General features: G+C 53.0%; 2 protein-coding genes across 11 annotated transcripts in view; one reads left to right on the plus strand and one right to left on the minus strand.

Annotated features, from left to right (window-relative positions):
• The window catches only part of CCDC12 (coiled-coil domain containing 12), a 55489-nt gene extending 40457 nt beyond the window's left edge, over window positions 1-15032 (minus strand). For both annotated transcript variants that reach the window (XR_012431091.1, XM_015445796.3), the window contains exon 1: window positions 14881-15032. Coding sequence is in view for 1 of the 2 variants with exons in the window: in XM_015445796.3 (XP_015301282.1) it covers window positions 14881-15015 (135 nt within the window). In the remaining variant the exon portion in view is untranslated. The remainder of the gene's footprint in view (window positions 1-14880) is intronic.
• A 3467-nt stretch (window positions 15033-18499) lies between these two features.
• The window catches only part of NBEAL2 (neurobeachin like 2), a 29427-nt gene continuing 20314 nt past the window's right edge, over window positions 18500-27612 (plus strand). For 6 of the 9 annotated variants that reach the window (XR_010584711.1, XR_012431080.1, XM_005546936.4 and 3 more), the window contains exons 1-5: window positions 18500-18749; window positions 26810-26898; window positions 26983-27111; window positions 27226-27307; window positions 27401-27522. Coding sequence is in view for 6 of the 9 variants with exons in the window: in XM_005546936.4 (XP_005546993.3) it covers window positions 18699-18749; window positions 26810-26898; window positions 26983-27111; window positions 27226-27307; window positions 27401-27522 (473 nt within the window). In the remaining 3 variants the exon portion in view is untranslated. Of the gene's footprint in view, window positions 18750-26131; window positions 26220-26541; window positions 26587-26809; window positions 26899-26982; window positions 27112-27225; window positions 27308-27400; window positions 27523-27612 lie in introns of those variants that run through there. The other 3 variants (XM_065539424.1, XM_015445797.3, XM_074031926.1) reach the window with 2 other exon arrangements.

The raw sequence follows: 27612 nt of genomic DNA on the forward strand, positions 1-27612 counted from the left end.
GGGAGGTGTGTGGGGCAGGGCCTGGGGTGTGTGGTAGTGTTGTGAGGTTAAGGGAGTATAAGGAGGTGGGATGCACTGTAGGCAGGGGGCTGGGTGTGGAGAGTACACGCTGTATGTGCATGTATATTTGCACTGGAGGTAGGTTGGAGGTATGTGAGATGGGTTACGGAAAATATTCCAAGATGATACCTGAGACATCTTCTCCAGAAACAAGAACATGAATTGCATTTCATTTCTATATTACAATTCTTAGTACTACAGAATCACATGCTGGTCCCAATGTCTGCAGGGTCCATGGAAGAGCCAAAAACCATTTATTTTATTTTTTTTTTTTGAGACGGAGTCTCGCTCTGTCGCCCAGGCTGGAGTGCAGTGGCGCAATCTCGGCTCACTGCAAGCTCCGCCTCCCGGGTTCACGCCATTCTCCTGCCTCAGCCTCCCGAGTAGCTGGGACTACAGGCGCCCGCCCCTGCGCCCGGCTAATTTTTTCTATTTTTAGTAGAGACGGGGTTTCACCATGGTCTCGATCTCCTGACCTTGTGATCCGCCCACCTCGGCCTCCCAAAGTGCTGGGATTACAGGCGTGAGCCACCGCGCCCGGCCCCAAAAACCATTTAAAACATACAGCCCAAGTTTGAAACAACTGCCCTGAAGCAACTATCTGAGGTAATACATACTTCTAGTCAGAACATCCCAGGGCCAGCAGGTCCAGACTATGGACAGAGTCTGGTTGGCAGGTCAGGAGGCCAGCACTGGAGAGCCTGGCTCGGCAGGTCCTTGTCTTCCCTGGGAGTCCATGTTGAGTCTTTTCTCTAGTGCACAAAGGCTACAGGGCTCAGAGTCACAGGACGCAGCATACCCACTACAGTGCCATGGGGCACCTAGGAAATGTTTTGTTAAAATAAGTTTAAGAGTTGTCTCTGCCTACAAGGAGCTGCCCGTCTACTGAAGGGGTGGCATGAACTGGGACTTAGAAGCATGAAAAAATAAATATATTTTAGCAGCTACTACTACTACTACTACTACGTCTACAATGACAATTATCAAGATGTTACAGAAGGTTAACAGCATTATCATGAACAGTGCATGCCAATTAAGTCACAGAAAACTCTTCTTTCTAAAACACAAATGTCAGATATGAAATAGTGCCGAGTCACTGATATCCATATGGGGAGAAAGAATCTTGATCCCTACGCACACCATACAAAAGCAAATTCCAGACGGTTAGAGGTCTAAAGGTTAAACAAGCAAACTTCTAGATTATAACAAAAGAATATCATCTAGACCTATACATAGGCAACTATTTCCTTAAACAGGCCACAAAAGGTATTAGGGGGAAAAAAGTGATAAACTACATTAAAATTAAGAACTTCTGTTCACCAAATAATTCAATTTTGGGCCAGGTGAGGTGGCTCACGTCTGTAATCTCAGCACTTTGGGAGGCCGAGGCTGGTGGATCACCTGAGGTCAGGAGTTCAAGACCAGCCTGGCCAACATGGTAAAACCCCGTCTCTACTAAAAATACAAAAATTAGCCAGGCATGGTGATGTGCACTTGTAATCCCAGCTATTCGGGAGGCTGAGGCACAAGAATTGCTTGAACCCAGGAGGTGGAGGTTGCAGTGAGCCAAGATTGTGCCACTGCACTCCAGCCTGGGCAACAAGAGTGAAGCACCATCTCAACATAAAAAATAAAAATAAAAATAAAAATTCAATTTTTAAAAGCCTGAAAAGTCGAAGCCAAGGCAGGCAGAAGACACAGTCACATCACACACACAGAACAAAGGGCACATAAGGAACTCCTAGAAATCAATAGGGAAAACAGGCAACTGAATAAAAGGAAGAAGAGGCACGAACAGGCACTTTGCATAAACATATGAAAAGATAATGCAACTTCATTAGGTAGGAAATACAAATTTAAACCACAAAAGGATACCACTATACCTCCACCAGCATGGCTAACATGAAACAAAACTAACCACACGAAGTATTAGAGAGGAACCGCCATACAATGCTGGTCAGAGTGCAAAATGGTAGAGCCATTTTGCAAAGGTGTTTGACAGCATCTGTCCTATATTCACCCTATGGCCTAGCAATTCCACTCCTAGGCACAGATCCTACAGATGTGTACATATGTTCACCAAGACATGTACAAGACTGGGAAGAGCAGCACAATCCATAATAGTTCCAGCCTGAAAATCCACAGGAGAATGGATAAAATCTGATCTATTCAAAACAACGGAATACTATACAGAAATAAGAATGCACTAATTCCACACCCAACAACTGACAAACATGATGAATGAAAGAGGCCAGATGCAGAAAACTACATACTGTTTAATTCCATTTACATAAGATTCAAAAGGAAGGAAGGCAACTTCTTGAGTCAGTAAGTCCAGAGTGGTTCCCCTGGGAGAGTGAACATCTGGGAGGTGATTCTGGGATGTTATCACGTTTCTTGATCTGAGTGACTGACACGGGCATGTTCACCTTAGGAAAATTACTGGGCTGATTTGTGTACTTTTCTCTCTGTAAAGTTTGTATGCTTACTTTAAAGGATTTTTTATGCCGCTATGAAGTCATTAAAAAGAAAAACTTAAGCCCACTTAGAAACCAAAAATAAAATCATTGAAATCTAGAGAGAACTCAGTCGAGAGGACCATAAGGAAAAAGTCCTCCAAAGAGAAGACTAAGGACTCTGAAGCACACCCAGAAGACAGCTACTTGGACACTGAAAGGGAAGCACACGCCTTTCACGCCCTCCTGGCTCCAGGAGACAGAAGAAAAAAACTGAGGGATTCACCATCAAGGCCATGCAAATTCTTTTGTTGCAAAAGCTAACAGAAAAATTAAAAACCAGCTTGAATTTCAAGATTCTTTGCTTTCCAACTCCCTGCCCCCATCAGTGAGACCTGGGGAACATGACTTACACCTTGTAACACCGCAGAAGTCAATCAAACGGGAGACTGTGGTGGAACAACTGTGTCACTGGCACAGCAAGAAAGAGGTTTTGTGGCTGTCTAGTGCCTCTTCTGCTACGTAGAGGGTGCTTCGGCCACCACAGGTAAGCTAAACCGTGAAGGATCCCGAATAGCCACCTGCCTGCCTCGAAGAAAACCGTGCCCTCCGAGGGAAATCCAGAGAGAGGCTCCCCCTTCGCCCAGGCCAGGTGTTTCTCCCCAGCATATCAGACCAAGCTGAATGGAGGTCCCATTCTCTTCCCTGTAGCTCAATGCAGAGCCCCTCCTTGCACAGCTCCAAGGGGTGAGGGCAGCACCAATTCCATCCCAGAGGAAGAGCACCCCCAAATTTGGCCAGGAGGCGGTGGGCTCCAGAGGACAAGGGATCGGCCCTGTGTGACTGCGTATGGTCCCTTGCCTCTCCACATCTGTGCTGTCTCAGGTGCAAGTTAAAGGGGCCCTCAACCAGGGGTAAAATAAGAGTATAGGAGAAAGAATAAATCCACACATCACACTTCCCACCTCTCAACTCCCTTCTGCACACACCATCTCACTTAACTTATCCTGGGAGGGAGGAGTTACTATGGCCATCTTCCAGCTGAAGAAGGATGTGAAGAGACCTACCTATCTACACATCTCAAGGTGAGCAGGGTGGCAGAGCCAGGTGGACAAAGCAACCTGTCCAGAGAGCAGGGAATCATGAGAGAAACGGCCAGCCTGATTCAGAAGCAGGGGTCATATTGCAGGAGCTGCAGTGCAGCCCTCAGGGCCTATGTGCAGGGACAGAAAGGAAAGGGGAGGGGGGAGTGTACATTTAGGGCAACTTGAATCTATGCTCCCAGGTTGAAAAAAAAAAAAGAAAGGGGGCCGGGCACAGTGGCTCACACCTGTAATCCCAACACTTTGGGAGGCCAAAGCTGGGAGACAACTTGAGGCCAGGAGTTTGAGACCAGCCTGGACAACATGGCGAAACCCCATCTCTACTAAAAATACAAAAATTAGCCAGGCACGGTGGCACATATCTATAATCCCAGCTACTCAGAAAGCTGAGGCAGGAGAATGGCTTGAGCACGGGGCAGGGCAGAGGCTGCAGTGAGCTGAGATTGTGCCACTGCACCCCAGCATGGGCAACAGAGTGAGACTCTTATAAAAAAAAAGGAAAAAGGAAAGGAAAAAGGAAAGGGAAAAGGGAAAAGGGAAAAGGGAAAAGGGAAAGGAGAGGAGAGGAGAGGAGAGGAGAGGAGAGGAAAGGAAAGGGGCTAGAGTGGCAATACAAACACCTGAGCACTAGCAAGAAGGCTGCCAGCATCCAAATGCCAGGTGAATTCAGATAGCAAGGCTATAAGGGCACTGCCTCAGCCTGGCGCTACCCTCCTGAGAGGAGGGATGGGTGTCCCGGCTGGGGTCCAGTGAGGACTTCAAGCAGTGGAAAGGAGGCTTCATTTAATTTACAGGAAGGCTGTGGCCAGCATGCTGCACCTCAACCCAGCTGGCCTGGACTCCACTGGCACCACACACTTCCCTGAAACAGCTGGACCAAGTTCGCCTATCACCTTGTCTTGCCAAAATCCATCCCCAGTCTTCACCTGGCTTCTCTCAGCCCCACTGTCCTCATCCCACCCCACCCCAGCAAGTTTCCTTGGATTCTTCCAACTCCTGCTAAATACCTGCAGGGCGAGCCTCAGGGCACAGACTGATCTCCCAGTCCTCTGTCTCTGCCATCTAAACTCTGTCACCAGAGGGCCTCGTCTAGCCCCAGGGCTTGATATCCTGTATCTGTTTCTAGTCCTGATGACTGCTTATGTCTCTCTTCACTTACCTGTCTAACAGTCATCTCTGGCTTAATGTGGCCAAAGCTAGACTCTTGTTTTCCCCTTCAAAGCCCCTCTGCCCTGTACTTCACCATCTCAGGAACCCTGTGTATGTGCACTGCCTCATACCTGGGCTCCTGTAGCTGCCTCCTACCTCCACACACAGTCAGCCAAGGGCAGGGCACAGCATGTCAGCTTTGCTCAGGTCTCCAATGGTTCCCCATCACCCCTAGACTGAGGTCCAGCCTTGGTGGTCTGCAAGGCCCCCCTCTAACTAGCCCGGTCTCCCAGGCCCTCTCCACCCTCATCCCTCTTCCATACCTCCCACTGTTCACTCTGCTTCTACTCCTCAAACATGCCAAGCTAGTCTTGCTCAGCTTGGAATGCTCTTCCCTAGATCTTGGCATCTCACCCCCCACCCGTCTCAGAACTCCCAGGTGGTACTCTTCCCAGCCTGGGCAGCTGCACAGCCTCTCCCCCAACACACACACCACATTCCCAAGTTCCTGGGACACATAAACAGGGACATCAGGTTCCTTGTTTCTAAGTATCCCCACTCCTTCCACAGAAGCCCCTTAGGCAAGGAGGAAGTCTTGTTCATAGCTGTATCCCCAGGGCCTGCCATACAGCTGGTACTCAATAAATACTTATTAGTGGCTAGCTGCAGAGTTCCTGCAATGAGCATGGGCAGCTAAGGTTCCGGGGGGAAAAAAAGTATTGTTCCAATGAGAGAATGTCAGGGACTGATCAGACGTCCAGAAAAATGCATCAGAATCACCTGGGGAACTTTAAGAATGCATGAATTTATAGGCTATATACCAAGACCACAATAGGTCTGAGGTAGGGCCAGAAAAAAGGACTGCAAATTGTCTCTCAAGACAACCGGACGAACAGGTAGGTCTGAGAAACTCTGATAAATCCAACACCATCACATGAACATATTGAGGGCCTCAGAAGGAAATGCTGGCTCACCACAGATGTGTGTTGGGAATTCCAAATCTTCCACCCAGAAGAGTCTCCCTCTCACTGCCTCTACAACCTTGGAGTCTGAGAGCTTGGGCAGAAAAGGTGGGTCCTTAGGAAGAACGGGCACTCGCACTCCACCTCGGCTGTGGCTCTGCAAATCCATTTTCTTCTTAATCTAACACTTTGCAAAAAATTAGGGCTAGGATGAGTAAAGCCAGGGTGCAGGAGAAGGACCTCTTTGCTTCCACTGGAACGGGGGCCTGTTCCACCCACTGCCACCCAGTGGAGAAGGCTAGAAGACCACCTGGATGTCCCCACTTACAAGAAGGTAAGGAAGAAAGGACAGGCATCCACGTTTATAAAAGGCCTGTGTGCAAGATCTTGAGCTAGACACTTCATAGACCATCTTTCTCTGTTCTCCTAGCTACTGATGAGTTCAGAAGCTGTATCTCGATTTTATAGACAAGAGAGAGGTTCAGATTTTTCAAGGCTTGCTCTGAGTCCCATAGATGTGATTAATGGAGCAGAGGTTTAAATCAGATCTGTCTCCAAAGTCCATTCTCTCCACTCCATCACTCAGCCTCCACCTGACAGCCTGGTTACAGTTTATATGTGATGGGTGGAGGCTCCTTCCCGGGGGGTACTTATTCCCAAGCACCTGGGGGTGAGAAGCGTAGAGGGATAGAAGGCCAGAGCCTAAGGGACAATCTAGGGTCAGCAACAACTCAAAGCATGACTGTGGGACATTCCTTCAGCCCAGGGTTTCCTGGTCTATCAGACAGGGATGAACCAACACATCCTGCTTCAAAGTTCTGCTTCAGGGATGGAACACAATTCTGCCACAATTGTCACGCAAATGTTATGACTGCCAACCTGCCAAAGGCTGTCAAACAGGAGGCAGTGATCGCCTTGGCTGACTTTGCAACCGGACTGCTGGGCCTGGGGATGTGGCCACGTGGGATGGAGATAGAGGCAACTTCTTGAGACATGATCAGGACATGGACAAGTCTGACTCCTCACCCAGCACACTAGGCTCTCACCCACTGCCTCTGTTCCTCCAGCAAGACTTGCTAGCCCCTCCCTCTGGTTCCCTCTTTTATCCCCTCCAACCTGGCCAGGGACCCTCCCTAGTACCCCCAAGTCAGAGAGTACCAGTGCATGCCCTCTACCTTGGCATTGCTCCCACTCTGCACTGTGCATTTTGTTCTGTTTGCTTTTTTTTTTTTTTGAGTCGGAATCTCACTCTGTCGCCCAGGCTGGAGTGCAATGGCACAATCTCTGGCTCAATACAACCTCCGCTTCCCGGGTTCAAGCAATTCTTCTGCGTCGGCCTCCCGAGTAGCTGGGATTACAGGTGTCTGCCACCACGCCCGGCTAATTTTTTGTGTGTGTTTTTAGTAGAGACACGGTTTCATCATATTGGCCAGGCTGGTCTCAAACTCCTGACCTCGTGATCCGCCCACCTCGGCCTCCCAAAGTGCTGGGATTACAGGCCTGAGCCACCGCGCCCGGCTCCTTTCTGTTTGTTTTTTAGTCCTCCCACCTCAGCCTCCCAAATAGCTGGGACTGCAGGTGCAGGCCACCATGCCCGGGTAATTTTATTTTTATTTGTAGAGATGGGGTCTTGTTATGTTGCCCATGCTGGTCTTGAACTCCTGAGCTCAAGTGATCTGCCCACCTTGGCCTCCCAAAGTGCTGGGATTACAGGCGTGAGTCACCACACCCGGCCCGCACTCCCATTTCTTGAGTGTGTAAATCACAACTATACCACTCTGAATCACCAGCACTTAACTCCACAGGGTACATACACAGATGGCCCCAAATCAGCATCTGATGGAGATACCAGCCATGAAGATGGCCAACTTCCAAGCCCTCTGCCCAGCTTTGGGCTCCCAAGGCTGATCTGATGGTCATCTGGGTTTCCACCTGCCCCTTCGCTCTCAACAACTGGAGCTCAGGTACAGACACAGCTTCTTGTAAGTCAGGCTGAAGGGAGCAAGTCCTCCAGAGATGCACCATCCAATAAGGCAATCACGAGTCAAGTGTGGCTGTTTAAATGTGAACTAAGATTAAATGTCACAGTAGCCACATTTCTTTTTTTTTTTTTTTTGAGACAGGATCTCACAGTGTTGCCTAGGCTGGAGTGCAGTGACACGATCTCAGCTCATTGCAACCTCTGCCCCTGCCAGGCTGAAGTGATTCTCCTCCCTCAATCTCCCAAGCAGCTGGAACTACAGGTGCACGACACCATTCCAGGTTAATTTTTTGTATTTTCTGTGGAGATGGGGATTTGTCATATTGCCCAGGCTGGTCTCAAACTCCTGGGTCATATTGCCCAGGCTGGTGTCGAACTCCTGGACTCAAGTGATCCTCCTGCCTCCACCTCCCAAAATGCTGGGATTATAGCAAGCTTGTACAACCCACAGCCCAAGTCCCAGGACTGCTTCGAATGCAGCCCAACACAAATTTGTAAACTTTCTTAAAACATCAGGAGATATTTTTTGTTTTTTTTTTTTAAGTTCATCAGTTGTTGTTAGTGTTAGTGTATTTTATGTGTGGCCCAAGACCATTCTTCTTCTTCCAGGGTGGCCCAGGGAAGATAAAAGATTGGACACCCCTGGATAATAGGCATGAGCTACTATGCCTGGCCAGTAGCCACATTTCAAGGGCTTGAAAGTCACAGGTGGCCCATGGCTACAGTACTAGACAGTGCACATTAGAACACTATCACTGCACAAAGTTCTACTGAGCAACACTGCTGCTCTAATCTCTAGAGCCAGGTGACAACCAGGAATTGCTGGTTGCCTAGAACCTGCAACCTGACAGCCAGATCTCAGTCCCAAGGGCTGGTCAGCCAGACAGCCAGTCTCCCTGTCTCAGGGCAGCAAGAGACAGCCCAATTCAGGGCAAATGCTCAGGAAAGCTGACAGCCAAGGGGCAAATGTTTATGCCAAGTTAATCACCCTTAGAGAGCCTCCATTTGGCTGCTGAGGAAGAGGTCAAAGGAGGACAGAGTGGCCTCACACTGCCCTACCCGACAGCACTGTAAAGAGATGCCAGAGTTTCATCCACACAGCCTTGAACTGTTCACCTACTCACCTAGCCTGGAACTTCTGGATGAGCATCAGGAAATGAGGTTCAAATACAATACAGAAAAGTGTGCCCAGGCTGGCTACCATCCCTGCTGGAAACCCTGGCTCTTGTAAAACTTGGCTACTAGAGTACCCCAGTCCAGCACTTTCAGACTGTAACCCTGCCCCAATCACTGCCAAGTGCTTGCTGTCAAACTCCCTGGAGCATCTCCATTCTTACCTCTATGCACCTGCATGTTCCCACCTCTAAAATGCTCCCTGGGAACACTCTTCTTTCCAGCTACCTCAATGACCTTCTCCCCACCTTCCACCCTCCATGGCTCAGCTCAAGTTCCACGCTGCCTTCCCATGAAGCTTCCCTAGGCTCTGCCTGGCCTTCCCCGAAAATGAACCCAGCAGTACTGTCTTTCCACCTGTCAACGGGAACGGGCTGACCTACAAGATGCTGCTTCAGGCAGTGCTGTGTCCTCTACAGAATCCCCTTCCCACAGCGGGTCTTGCATGGGCTGGAATCCAAGAGACATCACTTCCCCTCATCGGCTTTGGACATCCCAGCTTTTCTCAGCCTCTTGCCTTGCTCCCCTCACTAATAAGTGGCATCAAGTGGGCTGACCAGGAAGACTTTGTAAAACTACAGCTGCTTGACTACAACAAGCTTTGCATAGAATAACATACGGAAACATTGCAACCCCTAATCTTGTCTCTCTCCATCTGCCACAATCTCAGGACCCTGATTTGTCATAATATCAGTAAATTATGAGTTTATAGTCTGGTGAGAGTTAGGAAGAAAGATAAAACTGTGAGGAAAACCAACTGCATGCCTGAAATTCCTAAGGCCTCCAGCAAAACCATGCACACAGTAAAAACTCAACGAAGGACCTGCCACTGAGTGCTAGGAAACCAGCAAGATGCCATCCTCATGGGGCAGACAGGTGCTTGCCAAGTGCAGGCAGAGGAGATGCTCAATCCTGGAGTCTGTTGTCACATCAGAAACCTGAACTAAAAATGTGAAGCCACTTCCTCTCTGAGGGAGGGGACTCGAGGGGTTCTATGTGGCCACAGCAGGCAGTCATACTTCCTCCCCTGACTCCCCACTTAAAAGGTCCCGCAGAAAGGGCCATAGGCTGGAAAATCAACTAAAAGTTTAGACCCTTACCTGTTCTGTCCCCAGGCATTCACCTTAATAAAAAAAATCACTCAAAAAACTGTAGGGATTAAATATGACACTAAAAATACATGCAACAAAATAAAAAACAGATAAATTCAACTTCATCAAATTTTAAAGTCTTTGTGCAGCAAATGAGACTATCCACCAGGTGTGGTGGTTCACACCTGTAATCTCAACACTTTGGGAGGCCAAAGCAGGAGGACCGCTTGAGGCCAGGAGTTTGAGACCAGCTTGGGAAACACAGTGAGACCCCCATCTCTACAAAAAACTAATTTAAAAAAAAATGACACTACCAAGAGAATGAACAGAAAATCCAGAGAATGGGAAAAAAATATCACTAATCTCATCTCTAATAACGATTTAATATCCAGAATATATGAACAATTCAATGACAACTCAATAACAAGAAAAAGAGCCCAATTAAAAATATGGGCGGCTGGGCACGGTGGCTCACGCCTGTAATCTCAGCACTTTGGGAGGCCGAGGCAGGCAGATCACAAGGTCAAGAGATCGAGACCATCCTGGCTAACACAGTGAAACCCCGTCTCTATTAAAAATACAAAAAATTAGCTGGGCACGGTGGTGGGCGCCTGTAGTCCCAGCTACTCGGGAGGCTGAGGCAGGAGAATGGTTTGAATCCGGGAGGCAGGGCTGGCAGTGAGCCGAGACCGCGCCACTGCACTCCAGCCTGGGCGACAGAGTGAGATTCCATCTCAAAAAAAAAAAAAAAAATGGGCAAAGGGAACCTGGATACTTCTTCAAAGAAAATATATATACAAATGGCAAACAAGCATATGAAAGAATGTTCAACATCACTCACCATTGGGGAAATGCAAATCAAAACCACAATGGGATATCATCATCTCACACCCATTAGGATGGCTATAATTAAAAAAGCAAAAAAAGAAGATGGCTGGGCTTGGTGGCTCACACTTGTAATCCTAGCATTTTTGGAGGCCAAGGCAGGAGGATCATTTGAACCCAGGAGTTCAAGACCGGCCTGGGGCAACACAGTGAGACTCCTGACTCCTTAAAAAAAAAAGAAAAGAAAATTAAAGAGAAGGAAATAATAACTGTTGGGGAGGATGTGGAGAAACTGGAAGCCTTGCACACTGCTGCTGGAATGTAAATGGTGCAGCCACCACTGAAAACACTATGGTGTTTCCTCAAAAAGCTAAACAGAGAATTATGATATGATCCGGCTGTTTTCCCTACACATAGTTACATTCCTCTCCCTGCTATATAAACCCTCAATTTTAGTTTGTCGAAAAGACAGATTTGAGACTGATCTCTCTTCTCCTCACCTGACATCACCCGAATTAAAAAAAAAAAAAAGGCCGGGTGTGGTGGCTCACACCTGTAATCCCAGCACTTTGGAAGGCTGAGGTGGGTGGATCACCTGAGGTCAGGAGTTCGAGACCAGCCTGACCAACATGGTGAAACCCCGTCTCTACTAAAATACAAAAATTAGCAGGGCATGGCAGCATAATGCCAGCTACTGGGGAGGCTGAGGCAGGAGAATCACTTGAACCTGGGAGGTGGAAGTTGCAGTGAGCCAAGATCCTGGCATTGCACTCCAGCCTGGGCAACAAGAGCGAAACTCTGTCTCAAAAAAATATATATATATTAATCCCAGCTACTTGAGAGGCTGAGACAGCAGAATTGCTTGAACCCAGGAGGTGGAGATTGCAGTGAGCTGAGATTGCACCACTGCATTCCAGCCCGGGGAACAAGAGTGAAACTCCATTTCAAAAAAAAAAAAAAATATTTACCATGTGATCCAGTAATTCCACTTCTGGCTACATACCCAAAAGAATTCAAAGCAGTAGATACTCAAACAGGTATCTGTAATCCCATGTTTTTTCTTTTTTTTTTAGATGGAGTCTCGCTCTGTCGCCCAGGCTGGCATGAGTGGTGGGATCTTGGCTCACTGCAAGCTCCGCCTCCCGGGTTCATGCCATTCTCCTGCCTCAGCCTCCCAAGCAGCTGGGACTACAGGCACCCACCACCACGCCCGGCTAATTTTTTGTATTTTTAATAGTGACGGTGTCACTGTGTTAGCCAGGATGGTCTCAATCTCCTGACTTCGTGATCCGCCCACCTCAGCTTCCCAAAGTGCTGGGATTACAGGAGTGAGCCACCGCACCTGGCCTCGTACTCCCATGTTTATAGCAGCGTTATTCACAACAGGCAAAACATAGAAGCAACCCAACTAAACAAAATATGGTATACACAACGGAATATTATTCAGCCTTTAAAAAGGACTGAGATTGGCCGGGCGTGGTGGCTCAAGCCTGTAATCCCAGCACTTTGGGAGGCCGAGACGGGTGGATCACGAGGTCAGGAGATCGAGACCATCCTGGCTAACACGGTGAAACCCCATCTCTACTAAAAAATACAAAAAAACTAGCCGGGCGAGGTGGCGGGCGCCTGTAGTCCCAGCTACTCGGGAGGCTGAGGCAGGAGAATGGCGTGAACCCGGGAGGCGGAGCTTGCAGTGAGCCAAGATCCGGCCACTGCCCTCCAGCCTGGGCGACAGAGCGAGACTCCGTCTCAAAAAAAAAAAAAAAAGGACTGAGATTCTGACACATGGTACAACATGGATGAAGTATGAAGACATGCTAAGTAAAATAAGCCAGTCACAGTAGGATAAATACTGTATGATTTGATTATATGAGGTACCTAGAGTAGTCAAATTCAGAGATAGGAAGTAGAACAGTGATTGCCAGGGGCTGGGGAAAGGGGAAATGGAGAGTTATTGTTTAACAGGTACAGAGTTTGGGATGATGAAAATGTTCTGGACATTGAATTATACATTAAAAATGGTTAAAATGGTATATTGTATGTGTATTTTCCCACAATTTTAAAACACAGAAAAAATAACAATCAGGCCATATTTCCAGCCCTCTGAGAGAATCCCTCTTTAAAGGCCAGTTCTCCTGATGATCTAGCACGTCCTTCCCTGGCAATGGGCCTTGTGGATGCTATTTTGTCCTTTGCATTCCGACTTCAAACCTGGCCCCAATAACCTGAGCCCTAAATTCAAGCAAACAGCTCAGGTGGACTAGCCATTGTTTGAAAGGCTGAGGCTTGAGCTTCTCTGGGACAGGCAATTTAGGGGATGTCTGTTATGTTCGACAGGCAGCCAACAAAAGCAGAAGCCACTCTAGCCAGCTTTCACTCTCTATTACTTCCCTTTTCAGTTTCACACAGGACCCCAGACTGCCATGCAGTAAGGAAAACAGGGGTCACACTGTCCAACCTGTTTTTTCAGTTGGAAAGTGGGAAGTGCCCTCCCATCTCTGACAGGTCTAGCTGTTTAACATTCTTTGTACTTCATACACTGAAAGACACCGCTTTCACCCATCTGACAACAGAACCAACAACTATGGCCCTCACTGGTCTGTCTCTACAGCCCTTTCACACAGATTATCCCATCAGATCTCACAATAACCCAATGAGAACGAACGTGTAGGGACTGTCATTCCCCACTGGAGACATGAAGAAACCCGGACTCAGAGAGATGAAGCAACGTGTCCCAAGTCCAAGTAAAAAGCAAACTAGGGTTTGCACACAGGTAGTGAACTTCAGAATAATTCTTCCTCTCCATTACGTTGGAAAGATGAACAAAATAGAAATGGAACTTTTCATTTGGTGTTAAACGACAGCAAGGAAAACTGCTTTCGAATATGGCAACTAATAGGCTAGTAAGCCCATCCCTAAAGGAAGAACTAACGCCCTCTTCTTTTTTCCCTTTTTTTTTTTTTTTTTCTTTTTTTGAGACCAGTCTCATTCTGTAACCTGGGCTGGAGTGCAGCGGCGCGATCTCTGCCTCCCAGTTCAAGCGATCCTCCTGCCTCAGCCTCCCAAGTAACTGGGATTACAGGTGCCTGCCACCACACCTGGCTAATTTTTGTATTTTCAGTAGAACCGGGGTTTCACCATGTAGATCAGGCTGATCTCAAACTCCTGAACTCAGGTGATCCGCCCGCCTGGGCCTCCCAAAATGCGGGACTACAGGCACGAGCCATTGTGCCCGGCCCTCGTTCCCAATTTCTAAAGCCCACCCTAAGTTACTAAGTTAGAAATAGATCTTTTCTTTCTTTTTTTTTTTTTTTGAGACAAAGTCTCGCTCTGTCGCCCAGGCTGGAGTGCAGTGGCAGGATCTCGGCTCACTGCAAGCTCCGCCTCCTGGGTTCACGCCATTCTCCTGCCTCAGCCTCCCGAGTAGCTGGGACTACAGGCGCCAGCCACCACGCCCTGCTAATTTTTGTATTTTTAGTAGGGGCGGGGTTTCGCCGTGTTACCCAGGCTGGTCTCCAACTACTAACCTCAAATGATCCGCCTGCCTCGGCCTCCTAAAGTACTGGGATTACAGGCGTGAGCCACCGCGCCCGGCCTCTTTTTGATTTTTGCACGCAACGACTCCGGCTGTGTACCCATTGCTGTCACTTGCTGCCCTGTCCAAGGAGTGCTGCCGGACTGGGGAGTCTGTCTGACTCAGAATCGAAGGCAGGGGTTAAAGACCAGCTAGGCCATCGATAAACGGAACAAATCACGCCTAACCCAACAAGTATCCGAACCTACAGGCAACCTAGACACCTACACGAGCAACACTCGGGAAGCAGGAGTCAGATAGACTACGGATGGCTGACCACTGCCTTACCCACCCCCGCGCATGCGCGACGACCGCACCAGCGCCAGAGGATTCCCACGCCAAGCAGCCCCAGACATCGTGGGAGGGCGCCGTCTTCTTGCGCATGCGTTACCGCCCGCGCATGCGCGTCCTCGACAGCCGTCTTTCCTTATTAGCCCTCCGCTCTCCTCAAGCCCGACCCGGACCCCGAATCGCCTCAACGACGACCCTCACTCCACATTTCTCACCTTGCGGCCGGTTTTCTCCCGTAGGGCCTTCAGCCGTTCCTTTCGCCGCAACGCCTCTTCCTCTAGCCGGCCCACACCGGCCGTAGTCGCCTCCATCTTGCCCGCCGACGCCCCTCCCTTTCTCTCGTCTTGCATCGCGCAGGCCTAAGGACAGCGGATAAATGTCTCGCGGCCAATCCAAGGACGAGAATGAGAGACTGGAAGGTCCTGAAAGCCAATCAATGCGGGGGTATTATGGAAGAGCCCGCCCCGCCTCGCCCTGCCCCGCCCCACCCCGCCCTTATTCTTCCGGGCAACTTGCCTAGTGGGTGGGGAGCCAGCAAAAAAAAAAAAAAAAAAAAAAAAAAAGCTAAGGCTCGATTTATCCAATGCTGATCAGTCAAAGAGCAGCAAGTGGAATTCAGACCCGAGAGAAGGTGAAAGGAGTGCGTCGATCGCTCCGGTTTTGCCTAAGCACTAATCACACTAATCACTCCATGCTGGCGTCTTGGAATGCCCTGACCCATCCTTGTCCACTTGACCTGACAAGGCTCGAATGCCTTCAGGAAACCTTCCCTGGGCCGGGCGCAGTGGCTTACGCCCGTAATCCCTGCACTTTGGGAGGCCGAGGCGGGCGGACCACGAGATCAGGAGATGGAGACCATCCTGGCCAACATGGTGAAACCCCGTCTCTACTAAAAATACAAAAATTAACTGGTCATGGTGGCGCGTGCCTGTAATCCCAGCTACTCAGGAGGCTGAGGCAGGAGAATCGCTTGAACCAGGGAGGCGGAGGTTGCAGTGAGCCAAGATCGTGCCACTGCACTCCAGCCTGGCGGCAGAGCAAGACTCCGTCTCAAAAAAAAAAAAAAAAAGCCTTTCCTGACCCTCCACTTCAATCCCACCCTAATATAAGATATGCCTCACACCTCTACCGCTGTCAGTGGCTCCCCAGACTCACCTGACAAGTGCCCCTAAGCCCCTCTGTGACCACTGTCAGCTCAGACAAAAGCCTGTACAGTGAGGGACCTGACTGTATGGCTGTTTCCCTCTGGACGCAAAGATGATCCCCTCTCACTCCCATCCCCTCCTGCAGCAGCAACGTCCTCAGGGTCAAGTTACCTTTCCCGGGGAAGAGCAAACCCCAACCTGGGTCCAGTGGGCCTCAAGGACTGCCCCCAATCCCCAGCTTAGAAAGTCTTGGTTTGGCCTTGACTGCAAGTCACCACAAGATTCATGGCTCCCCAGCAGAAGCTGCCAGAGTCTTCTTTCCTGCATGAACTAGAGTGTCCTGATAACCGAGAGACCACTTCAGCTGAAGTCGAGATATTCTTTCAGTATGTGGGGGTCCCCAAAGCCACACACCCCCCCACTTGGGAATAGGAGACCATGCCTCCCCCTGCCTCCACTGCCAGGGGACAACTAGCCTCTTAGGCTGTTCCCTCCCTGAGGCCTCCCTTCCCAAGCTAGCTGCAGGTGGACATCCACTCTTCCCCTTCCAACTCCCTTCAGAGGCCCTTGGGCCACAGACCACAGGTCTAGCCCTCCCTTCACTAACCGTCTTGTCCTCACTAAGCCTTCTTTCCTGTAGTGGATGGGTTGCTCTGCCAAGGCCTGGCATGCAGGTTGGAGGTGCTCAGGAAACCCCAGCTCAGAGCTATGATGGATGGAGCAGGACAAAAGTCCAGACTGGAGGCATGGACCAAGAAGCTAGGAGAACAAAACAGGACAGGGTCTCTGTTCTCTTGGCCACCCAAGGCCTAGGAGTCTCCAGACTGGTCAACTCCTGGAACCAATAGCACCTCTCTGGGCCCAGCAAACTTCTCCCCAGCCCCAACAAAGGGCCTGATCCCTGGGGACCTGACCCACCAGGGGTTGGGTCCCTCCTACCATCATCCTGTGCCCCTTTCCCCATGCCCTCACCTCACAGTCTGGGCATGCCCAGGTGGTCCTCATTTGGCCAACCTGGGCCTCAGTTTCTCCATCTGTAAAACAGAGCTGGCCGGGTGCGGTGGCTCACACCTGTAATCCCAGCACTTTGGGAGGCCAAGGCGGGTGGATCATGAGGTCAGGAGATCCAAACCATCCTGGCTAACACGGTGGAACCCCGTCTCTACTAAAAATACAAAAAATTAGCTGGACCTGGTGGCACGCGCCTATAGTCCCAGTGACTCAGGAGGCTGAGGCAGAATGGTGTGAACCCGGGAGGCGAACGTTGCAGTGAGCCGAGATCACGTCACTGCACTCCAGCCTGGGCGACAGTGTCTCAAAAACAAACAAACAAACAAAAAACAGAGCCATGAAGCACCCACCTCTTGAGGTTAAAGAAACAACATATGTGAAGCAAGTTCTGGGCCCTGGAGTTGGGGAGTGGGGGGAACCCCTCCACTGGAGCGTTTGGGAAGGCTTCCTGGAGAAGGGAGGGGGACCCGTGGGAACGGTCTAGGTCTAAGCCTCTCTGGGATCTGGGAGGGCACCGCGGCCCCGAAGGTATTTCAGGCTAGTCCTGCTGCTAACTTCCCACCATCACACTCCACAAACAGCTAGAGCTCAAAAGTTGCGTTTTGGTCTTCCCATAAAGCGACAGAGTAGCACCTGGCATTTGATAAGCGCTACAAGGGGTCGTCATGGTGGTAGTGGTGATTATTGGTGGGTGTGTGTGTGTGTGTGTGTGTGTGTGTGTGTGTGTGTGGCTTTTTTTTGTTTATTTGTTTTGTTTTGTTTTGTTTTGAGACGGAGTCTCGCTCTGTCACCCAGGCTGGAGTGCAGTGGCCGGATCTCAGCTCACTGCAAGCTCCGCCTCCCGGGTTCACGCCATTCTCCTGCCTCAGCCTCCGGAGTAGCTGGGACTACAGGCGCCGGCCACCTCCCCCGGCTAAGTTTTTGTATTTTTAGTAGAGACGGGGTTTCACTGTGTTAGCCAAGATGGTCTCGATCTCCTGACCTCGTGATCCGCCCGTCTCGGCCTCCCAAAGTGCTGGGATTACAGGCTTGAGCCGCCGTTGTTTTTTTTTTTTGAAACGGAGTCTCGCTCTGTGGCCCAGGCTGGTGTGCAGTGGTGCAATCTCGGCTCACTGCAAGCTCCGCCTTCCGGGTTCACACCATTCTCCTGCCTCAGCCTCCCAAGTAGCTGGGACTACAGGTGCCCGCCACTACGCCCGGCTAATATTTTGTATTTTTAGTAGAGACGGGGTTTCACCGCGTTAGCCAGGATGGTCTCGATCTCCTGACCTCGTGATCCGCCCGCCTTGGCCGCCCAAAGTGCTGGGATTACAGGCGTGAGCCACCGCGCCCGGCCAATGGTGGTCATTATTGTTGAAGGACCCTCGCCACCCCCACGCGGCCCGCCGCCCCTTCCCTGAATGGCGGCAACTGCAGTCAGGCCAGCAGCGTCCTGGGCGGATTCAGACCCTGGAGAAGTCTGAAATTCCTCACCCCGACCCTCGTCCGGGAGGCTCAGGCTAGCCCTTCCAATGGCACTGGTGGGGCGGGGCGGGGCGGCGGGGCGGCGGGGCACCCGCCCGGGCCGCCAGGCCCATAGGCCCCTCCTCCTGCGAGGCTCTCAGCCCTTTACACGGTCCCGGGAGAGGCGGGGCGGCGGTGACTGCAGCGAAGTGCAGGAAGCCGGGCGGCGGCCGGCAGTAAGAAGGAGGAGGAGCGAGCAGACTTGGGTGGCTCAGCGCCGCGGAGGCCACAGCCGCAGACTTCCCCAGTAGTACCACGCCGCTCCGCCCCGGAGTGACGCCCTCCGCCCATGGGCCTGGCCGAGGGCAACCGGCGGGCGGCGCGGAGGAGGCGGCGACAGGTGGCGCGCAACAGGGCTGGAGCCGGGCCGGGCCATGGCCGCCTCGGAGCGGCTCTACGAGTTGTGGCTGCTCTACTACGCGCAGGTGAGCCCGCCCCGCATCCGCATCCGCATCCGCATCCGCACCCGCGGTGCCCCCAGCTTCCCGCGTCCCGCGCCTGCTGCACCTGCGCCCAGCGCCGCTGGGGCCTCGTAGCCGCGCGCGCGCGAAGGGCATGCAACGGCTCCGCACACACGTGTGTGCCCCCAGCCCGTCGGGTGCCTCTGGCACTTATGCCTCGCGGTCGTGCACTTCACAGCAACCCACCCCCCAAGCAGGACCGTGCAGCCTGAGTCTTTCTTGCTAGAGGAGAGTGGCCTGGGCCGAGGCGGCCGGACGCTTCTTCGCCTTTTTACAAATGGGGAAACTGAGGCCTGGAGAGACCTGGAGACTGACCAGGAGGCTAGGGGGAGGGGGACTCAATTTGTATATGGGCTGCCTCTCCCTTGGGCGCAGCCCGATTGGGTGGTCGTGGCCAACGGGTCTGGGGGTGTGGGCCAACGTAGGGGGGGTGTGTGGGCTGACGTAGGGAGGTGTGTGGAAGGGGAATGCTCCCACTTCAGGTCCTTCTTGAGTTGCATCCCCCCACACCCCCAGCAGACAGGCTGCGATAAGCTCCTCCCTGACTTGAAACGACCCACCCTGCCCCCATTCTGAGGGGTGGACCCAGGACCTTTCTAGGAGCAGAAGAAAAGGTTTTGCTCTGGATGCCCAGGGTGAGGGTGGGGCGTTGATTCCCTGAAGGATGTCTGAAAAGGTTGGAGGGAGGCCCTTTCCTCCTGAGCTCCCCACCCGACTCAGAGAAAACTTCAGGTGGTCTCAGAAGGTGAGGGGAGTGACTCTGACCTGGGTGTCCCATCAGCTGAGAACCTGGTGTCACTCACACCGTCTCACACACATAGTCCCCCATTTTCCTTCTGCACCCACAGCAGGGAGGGATCCCAGGGTAACGCTCCCTTCCCCTTCACCCAGCACCTCCCTCCTTGCACCTGCCTGGCATCATGCTCCTGGCTCAGGTGTGCCCTGGGCACAATAGACCATTGTGTGCCCTGAACAGTTTGTCAGTGGGGGGAATTCATGCTCAGACGCGCTGGCCCTCCATGAGGAGGCTGGCCCACTGTGTTCCACCAACCTGGAGTCCAGGCCAGAAGGACCACAGCCTCTTCAGTCCACTCAGGTTGTGAGAGGTCCATGCCCCCGGCAGGAGGCCAGGCATGGAGTAGAGTCCCTCTTAGGTATAACTCAGATCAAACTCGACTTCTGAGCCTCTGCTTCCCGCCTGTAAGATTGACACAGCCCTGGCCGGGCAGCCCTGGCCGGGCGTGCTGGCTCACACCTGTAATCCCAGCACTTTGGGAGGCCGAGGTGGGCAGATCACAAGGTCAGGAGATCGAGACCATGCTGGCCAACATGGTGAAACCCCCGTCTCTACTAAAATACAAAAATTAGCTGGACATGGTGGCGCATGCCTATAGAATTGCTTGAACCAGGGAGGCGGAGGTTGCAGTGAGCCGAGATTGCACCACTGCACTCCAGCCTGGTGACAGACTCTGTCTCAAAAAAAAAAAAAAAAAATTACACAGCCCTGACCTCAGGGGCTTCCTAGACTCTGTGGAGAGGTAGCCATTATAGCTGGTCCAGACCAGAGAAGGCTCCTGTTTCCCTGGCCCCATTGGGTCCCCTCGCCCCAGCTTCTCTGCCTCCATCCCCAGTGGTTGTGAAGGAGCAGAGGATTTGAAGAGAAGCCTACCCCTAGTCCTCCCTCTGACTGCCCCATAGCTATGGGCAGGTTCTAGGTGCATGGGCAGGTAAAGGGGACTTAAACCAGGTGATGAGTGTGAGAGATGTTAATGACAGGTCTTCAGGTCGGGTGGCAGGCTGCTGGGAGTGTCTTGGTATCTCCCAGGACAGTAACTCCAGCATGGTTGCCTCCTGATGCCCCATCTAGCTGAGCTCTGTACATGGCCAGCCCCCATCCCCTCAGGAGGTGGTTATGGCTCATATCTGTGCTGAGCCTCCCGCTCCAGGAGCTCCTCACCTCACAGGGCAGATATGGAACATAGGCTGGCAGGTTGTAGCTTTGGAAGCCTGAGCAGGCAGAGGGCAGTCTGGGGCCAGGCAAACAAATCCAGGATGTGACAGCAAACTCAGGAGCCAGGCGGGGCCAGGCTGCCTGGGAAGAGGAAGCTAGGGCCAACCTCCCAGCTCGCCTTCCTGCCCGCCTGCTCCTGCTCCTGGAACCCCCAATCCAGGGAGGACTAGTGCTATGCAACTTTGAGTCCTGTTAGGGACCTATTGTGTGTGTGCTTGGGGAGGGGGAGTGCAAGGTAAGGGGCGGAGCTGAAAGTGGGTGTTTAGAGACCCTTTAGTTGGCCAGCCACCCAGCCAGCAACACCTGCACCCCTCCCTTCAGCTGTGAGAGCTGACATCAGCTGGCAAACCTGTTTCCCCAGTTGTGGGTCTGGGTGGGGATGGAGAGGGGGGAGTAACTCCTTCCTGCCCTTCCTCTTCCTTAAAGACCCCAGGTTTAGACCCACCACCCCCTCTCCCTGTGGGCCCGGCTCAACTGGGGGCCTCATAGTGAGGGAGGGGGCTGTGGGTGGCCGCTGAGGGAAGAGGGAAGAGTCAGAGCACCCCAGGACCTCACTCAGTTGGAGCTCCTTAGGGCCCTGGTGGGGAAACCAACGCAGGGTCCTACCACGATTGTCAAACCTCACATGTAGTAGGTGCTCCTTGGGTATTAGCTGAAGGGTGGGTCCCATAGCAGTGACCAGTCAGGAAGTTACCCCAGAGGAGGCTGAGTTTGGGCTTTGAGGGCCGAGAGGAAGGAACAGCAGGAGCAGTGAGACAAGAAGCAAATTGTCAGGAGTTGGGGTAGGGCAGAGCTAGTCAAGCAGGCCTGGTGGACAGTGGGGGCTCATCCAGAGGACTCCAAGCCCACCAGAGCTCCCCCAGGGAAGGCATAAGAAGGACAGGGGAGTCTTGGGGGACTGGGGACAGCACCTGACAGGCTGGCGGTTGGGCAGCCCATAAAAGTTAATGCCACATAGCATGCAGATGAGTGGTCCCTGTTCAGGCAGGAGCAGCAGTGATGTTCAGCAACCCCCCCAGTGAATGGGGTCACAGAGTGAGGGGGCACTGAATATGGAAGGGCACTCAGGGTCACAAAGGTCAGGGCAGAACAAACCCTCAGGTGACAGGAGGGAGCAGAAGCTGACCTGTCCAGCTATGCCACTGAGGCCTCAGAGGGGTCCAGGAAGGTTAGGTCAGGCTGGAGGCAACCCCGTCCTGCCCACACTTCCCCCAGTTCCCTCTCCCTAACTGATGTCTACTGCCTCTTAGAAGCCTGGTCAGGCCCTCCACTCCCCCTGGTACTTTATCTGGTCATATTCCTTTTTGGGCCTCAGTTTACCTTCCTGAAATGGGTAAATGGAAGGTGGAATCACTTCCTTGATGCTTGGTCCCCTGCCTCTATTACCAAGGCGCCTGAAGGAGGAGGGTCTGTAGTGACAGAGAGATGAGCACACAGCCCAGGCTTGGGTGGCCACTGGTCATTCCTGGGGTTGTTATGACAACTGGGGAGCTGATGGGGAAGTGTGGGGTCCCCGAAGAAACAGGGTCAGTTACTATGGGTCTATGGGGACCCTGGAAGGAGATTGCCATTTTCCATAGTGATAGTAAAAGGGGGTGGTCGGCTCTTGAGCCGCTTGCTTGAGCCTGTTTCCATTCTGTGGAGTGTGATTTCATTTCAATAAATCTATGCTTTCCTTGCTTTAAAAAAAAAAAAAAATATATATATATATATATATATAGTACAAGGGGATGGTCAGGCCCTGGGGCAGGGTGGGTGTCATGGAGATCAGAAGGTCCACCCTTTCAGCACCCCCTCTCCAGGTAAGGGGGAGAGACTGGCCCAGCCACCCAGGCACTCAAACCACTATCCTCAGTTGTCCCTGCCCCAGCAAAGTCCCATCTTCCTGCTTCATCCCATGGCCTAACATCCTCCAAGCCTGACCTCCAGTCCTGGTGATGTAGCCAGAAGTCACATTTAGCTTGACATTGCCCTCCCCATCCGGATACTGAATTGGGGGACCCCCTAGGCCTGAGATAGGCTATTCCACACAGACCCCACCCTGTCCCACTTCTGCTTGTCTGTCCCTGAAGATGGAGTGCTTACTACCACCCAGGCAGCTCTGACTGAGAGGAGTCACCCACTCTTGAGCTGTGTTCTTCTCTCCCTTCCTGCTCCTAGCTCTTCCCTGGGGTCTATTAATGCCTCTTACTGTCACTCACAGTGGGGGCTGAGGGTTGTTGCCTGGAATTCAGGGAGCTTGGGCAGTCCAGAGCCCCTGGATCTGGAGCTCCACTCACCTTACCCTGACCTCGAGTTGGGTAGGTATGGCTGGAGAACTTTTACCCATGAAGCAAAGGGATGGTTTTAAAGAGGTGAATGTTAGGTAACAAGCCACCGAGAGTTAGAATGGGGACTGGACTCCAGAACCCACGTGCTCACCACTGATTTGGTTCGTGAGAGGCACCAGACAGGAATAGGTCTTACAAAGGGTGCTGATGCCGCTGATGGGGGCATTCCAGCAGAGCAAACAAGAGCAAAGCACAGGCAGACCTGTGGGGGTATAGACAGCGAGTCACGCCCTTGGGCCCGGGCATCTTGCAGGTTTGGGATGTGGAGGCTGGAGGTGAGGTGGGCACCACCCACACAGGGCCTCAGATGTGAGCTTGTGATAGGGCATGTGACTGGCTGATCAGGCGATGGTGACGGATGTCTACTCGAGGCCCACTGTGCGCTGGACTTGGGGTACGTCAGGCAGGGTCTGGGAGCAGCATGGTGTCAGGCAGCTCAGTGATCCCTGTCACCTTGGCAAACAAGGTGTACTCCCTGTACTCCCCACCAGTGTCACAACCACCAGCCCTCAGCCCTCCGGGTTACTTCAGAATTCCAGAGGAGTCTCAGTTCCATGCGCAGCCAGGGACTGTTTGAGCCTAAGCAGCCCTCAGGAGCCCCTCACCCCCAGCACTCTCAAGTGCCCTCACAGCTAGTTGGGCATAAGTTGGGGTCTCTGTGGAGGCGACCATGAGACCCCCTCTTCCCAGGGACACCGGCCTTCCCCATTCCCACAACCTTCTCCCCTGCTGCAGGACCTGGGCATCACTTACCTATGGGCCCTGGAGAGGGCTTGGCAGGTGTAGCTGCTCGCAGCCTGCCCTCAGTGGGGGACAGGGTTGGGGCTCTGACCCAGTTAGGTGGGAGCGAGGGGCTGGACTGTCCCTGACCCATGTTCCTGCTCAGAGCTGGCACAACTGACCAAGGCAGAGGCTCTGAGAGGGGCATGGGAAGCCTGAGCATCACGGCCACCCCTCCCAGGCCCTGGGCCTTCACATGCAGCACTGCTACTATGCTTCCATCCCCTGACATTCTCTGCCTTCTGACCCTGGCTCCCTGAGGGACTCCCATACCCCGACACATCGCAGTCTCAAGCCATGGGGCCTAGGCCAGAGTTGGCCTGAGGCCTTCCAGGGAGAAAAGGTAAGACCCAGGGAGGCAGGACAGGCAGCCACCCCACCCCTGCCTAATACTGTGCCTTGGAGACCTCCTCATCCCCTTTCAGAGCCCCTGAAGGCTGTCTTGATTGCCCCAGCCCTGAACCCAGCTCAGCCCAATCTGCTGAAAGTTTACAGGACTGGACAGGCCAAGGCTGTGGTTCTGGGGACAGAAAGCAGGAGTATGTAGAGATTGAGGGACCCACCCCTATCCTGGGAAGGCTGATCAAGGTGATGGCCACCAGGAGGGTGGGAGGTTCCTGCTCAAGTACTACAAGCCCAAGTTACACAAGGCAGTAGGGCATAGGGTGGGCAGAGGCCTGGACAAGAGGATGTGAACCACAGATGGGGAGAGGTGGAAGCCGGAGAAGCAGGTCCTGGTTGGACCAGCAGCCTGGAATGCCAGGCTCAGCAGTCGAGCCTTTATGGGGAGGGGTTAGACATAGTCAAATGTGGGGCTTTCTGGTGCTCAGTAGAGCTGCAGCTGGCAGGAAGACTCCCATTTTGAGTGACTGGCTTGACTGAGGGGCAGAAGAGGGGAAGACAGCATTGGGACATTTTTGAAGGCAGCCAGCGGTCTCTGTGGGGCCACTGAGGCAAGGATCGGGTCACATGGTCTGCATGGGCTGGCTTGCTAGCAATCATGAGTGGTCCTGGCCTAGAACTAAGGTCTGGCTTTCAGCATCCTCAAAGGTACACTGAAGGCAAAGTAGTAGATAAGGCATCCCCTATGGGGCCTCCTGTTTCCCCATCTGTAATGGGAGAGGTTCAGAAGAAGTGGTCCAGGACCCCTGGCCGCCTCTGCTGTCTCGGGATCTGGGTATTTTGGGCTCCTTGCTGATTGTTCGGGAGGAGGCTGCCAGCAGGAGAGGGTGGAGAGGTCAATAAATGTCACTGACAGGCAAAATGTCATGGTTGTGTGGGTCTGCTCCATGGTGGCCCTGGCACCTCTCTGAGTTGTCTTCAGATCTGCACTAAAATATACCAGGGAGTTCCCCAGTCACAGGGTGGATGGCTGCTCTGCCTAGGTTTTTTTGGGATCTGGCTCAGGTCTGCTGTGGTCAGGCCTCTTGCCCTGGGACCATTCAGGCCTTGCCCTATGGTCTGGGTCCATAGACTGCAAAAATTAGCCATCCATCCAAAGATAGTTCTGGAGGTCCTTGGGTATGAGGTCCATGGCCCCTGGGGAGCAGCCTCAGGCCTGCTGAGTACTGACCATGATGTGTCCCTTGCCTCTTCATCCTTTTCCACTCTAGCTCCCCCTGTCCACCTCTAACTCTAGGACTCAGCTGGTTGGGAGCTCCAGATGGCACCAGCCTGGAGGAATTCCTGTATAAGCCACCACCCACCCCTATCCCCTGGGAGGGGCTTAGAGGTTAGAGGAGATACGGGCTAGGATAGGATTTATCAGCTGTGTTCCTGAGCAAAGAGAACTGCAGGGTCCAGATGAGGTGGCCAGGACATGGCCGTGCTGGGGGGACAAAGGTATGGCTGAGTCTTCTACATCGACCTCTATGGCCTAAGGCCTTGAGCACAGGTCAGGGAGCTGTGGGTGCCTTGAGTGAAGGGTACTGAAGCAGCAGGATCAGAACCCTCACCTGGATAAGAGCTCTTCCAGGCGCCAACCTCATGCTTGTAAAACTAGTCTCTGGCCCACAAGCCCCACCCAGGATAGGTGACTCCACCCCTCTGTAACAGGTCCCACCCTCAGCGCAGGCCAGGTCGCTTGCAGCCTCTCTCACTGGGGCCCAGGGTGCCCCGGCCCCCCCACATCCCTGCGGTCTGCCGGGAGGAAGCGGTCCCCCTCCCCCACCGTGACTTTGCGTTTCCTGCCCCAGCCCCGGGGCGGGAGGAGACATTTCCCGTTCACACCAAAGTTTTCCTGGCAGCGCCTAGACCTGGGCTTAGCCACTGCCCCTCTTGCCCATGGAACCAGCTCTGGGGCCTGGGGTCCAGGTAACCAGTGAGGGTGGGTGGAGGTTCCCGGGGCAAGGTAGTGCTGCACATGAGGATGTGCACATGTCTGGGTCTGCCTGTCTAATGGTACACATGTGTCCCGGGATACACAGTTAAGGTTACTGAAGGTAACCCCTTCTGCTGGGCTGGGTGACGATGGCAGATGAGGATCCAGCCCAAGGCTCTTGGTAGGGGGTGGCTGCTGTGTGGGACACCTTCTCCAGCCCTAGCACCAGTGTGGGCCACAGCCACACCCCACTTACGCCCCTCCCCTGGCTGTGTCAGACCTGCCTAGGACTGCAGGCGTTAGGGAGGTGGGAGCAGAAACTAGGAGGCTGAGAGAAGCAGTGGGGTGCCTGGAAGAGTGGTCAGTATGTACCTAACTCTCTGATGCTGACCTTCCAATGTCCTGCCCTCCCTCCCCCATCCCTTACTCCCCTCCTCCACACCCACCACTCTGCCTTTAATCCCTTGTCCATGCCCTGTGTCCACCACCATTCATTCTTCACCTCTGTCTACATCCCCTTGTCCCTGCCCTGTTTATTGCACCCCTTCTGCCCCCCACCACTGATCCCCTGCTCTGCCTACAGAAGGACCTGGGTTACCTGCAGCAGTGGCTGAAGGCCTTCGTAGGTGCCTTCAAGAAGAGCATCTCACTGTCCTCTCTGGAGCCACGAAGGTGAGGCCGGATCTACACAGACGGCAGGGACAGAGCAGGGAGATTGAGGGGTCCTCAGCACCCATGTCTCCCCTTTCCTTGCAGGCCAGAGGAGGCAGGTGCAGAGGTCCCGCTGCTACCACTGGATGCGCTGCATGTGCTGGCCGAGCAGCTGCACCAGGCCGACCTGGAGCAAGCCCTCCTGCTGCTCAAGCTCTTCATCATTCTGTGCAGGTGTCCCTGTTATCCACTCTATGAGCAGGGGCCTAGAACTGTGGGCCAGAGGGAACGGGGGCAGGGAGGGGCATGGTATATTATTGTGACCTCTCTCCTCATTGACTCCCCCAGAAACCTGGAGAACATAGAGGCAGGCCGGGGCCAGGTGCTAGTGCCCCGAGTGCTGGCGCTGTTGACCAAGTTGGTGGCGGAGGTGAAGTGGCCTCTACCTTGGGGGGCAGAGTGTACATGCAGGGAGGCAGGCGGTAGCCATGGCAGGGTTAAACCTCTCTCCCCACACCTACAGCTGAAAGGATGCCCACCACCCCAGGACCAAGGGGCACAGTTGGAGAATGTGGCCCTACATGCTCTGCTTCTCTGCGAGGGCCTCTTTGACCCTTACCAGACCTGGCGGCGCCAGCGCAGTGGGTGAGACCCAGCCCAAAGGCAGGGAACCCAGAGGAGGGTGGGGAGAGGATGGCCGTGCTGGGCCCAAGGAGGGGTGAGAGCGGGGAGTGA

This window comes from Macaca fascicularis, chromosome 2, assembly GCF_037993035.2.
Source record: "Macaca fascicularis isolate 582-1 chromosome 2, T2T-MFA8v1.1".
In the NCBI taxonomy this organism is placed as follows: domain Eukaryota; kingdom Metazoa; phylum Chordata; class Mammalia; order Primates; family Cercopithecidae; genus Macaca; species Macaca fascicularis.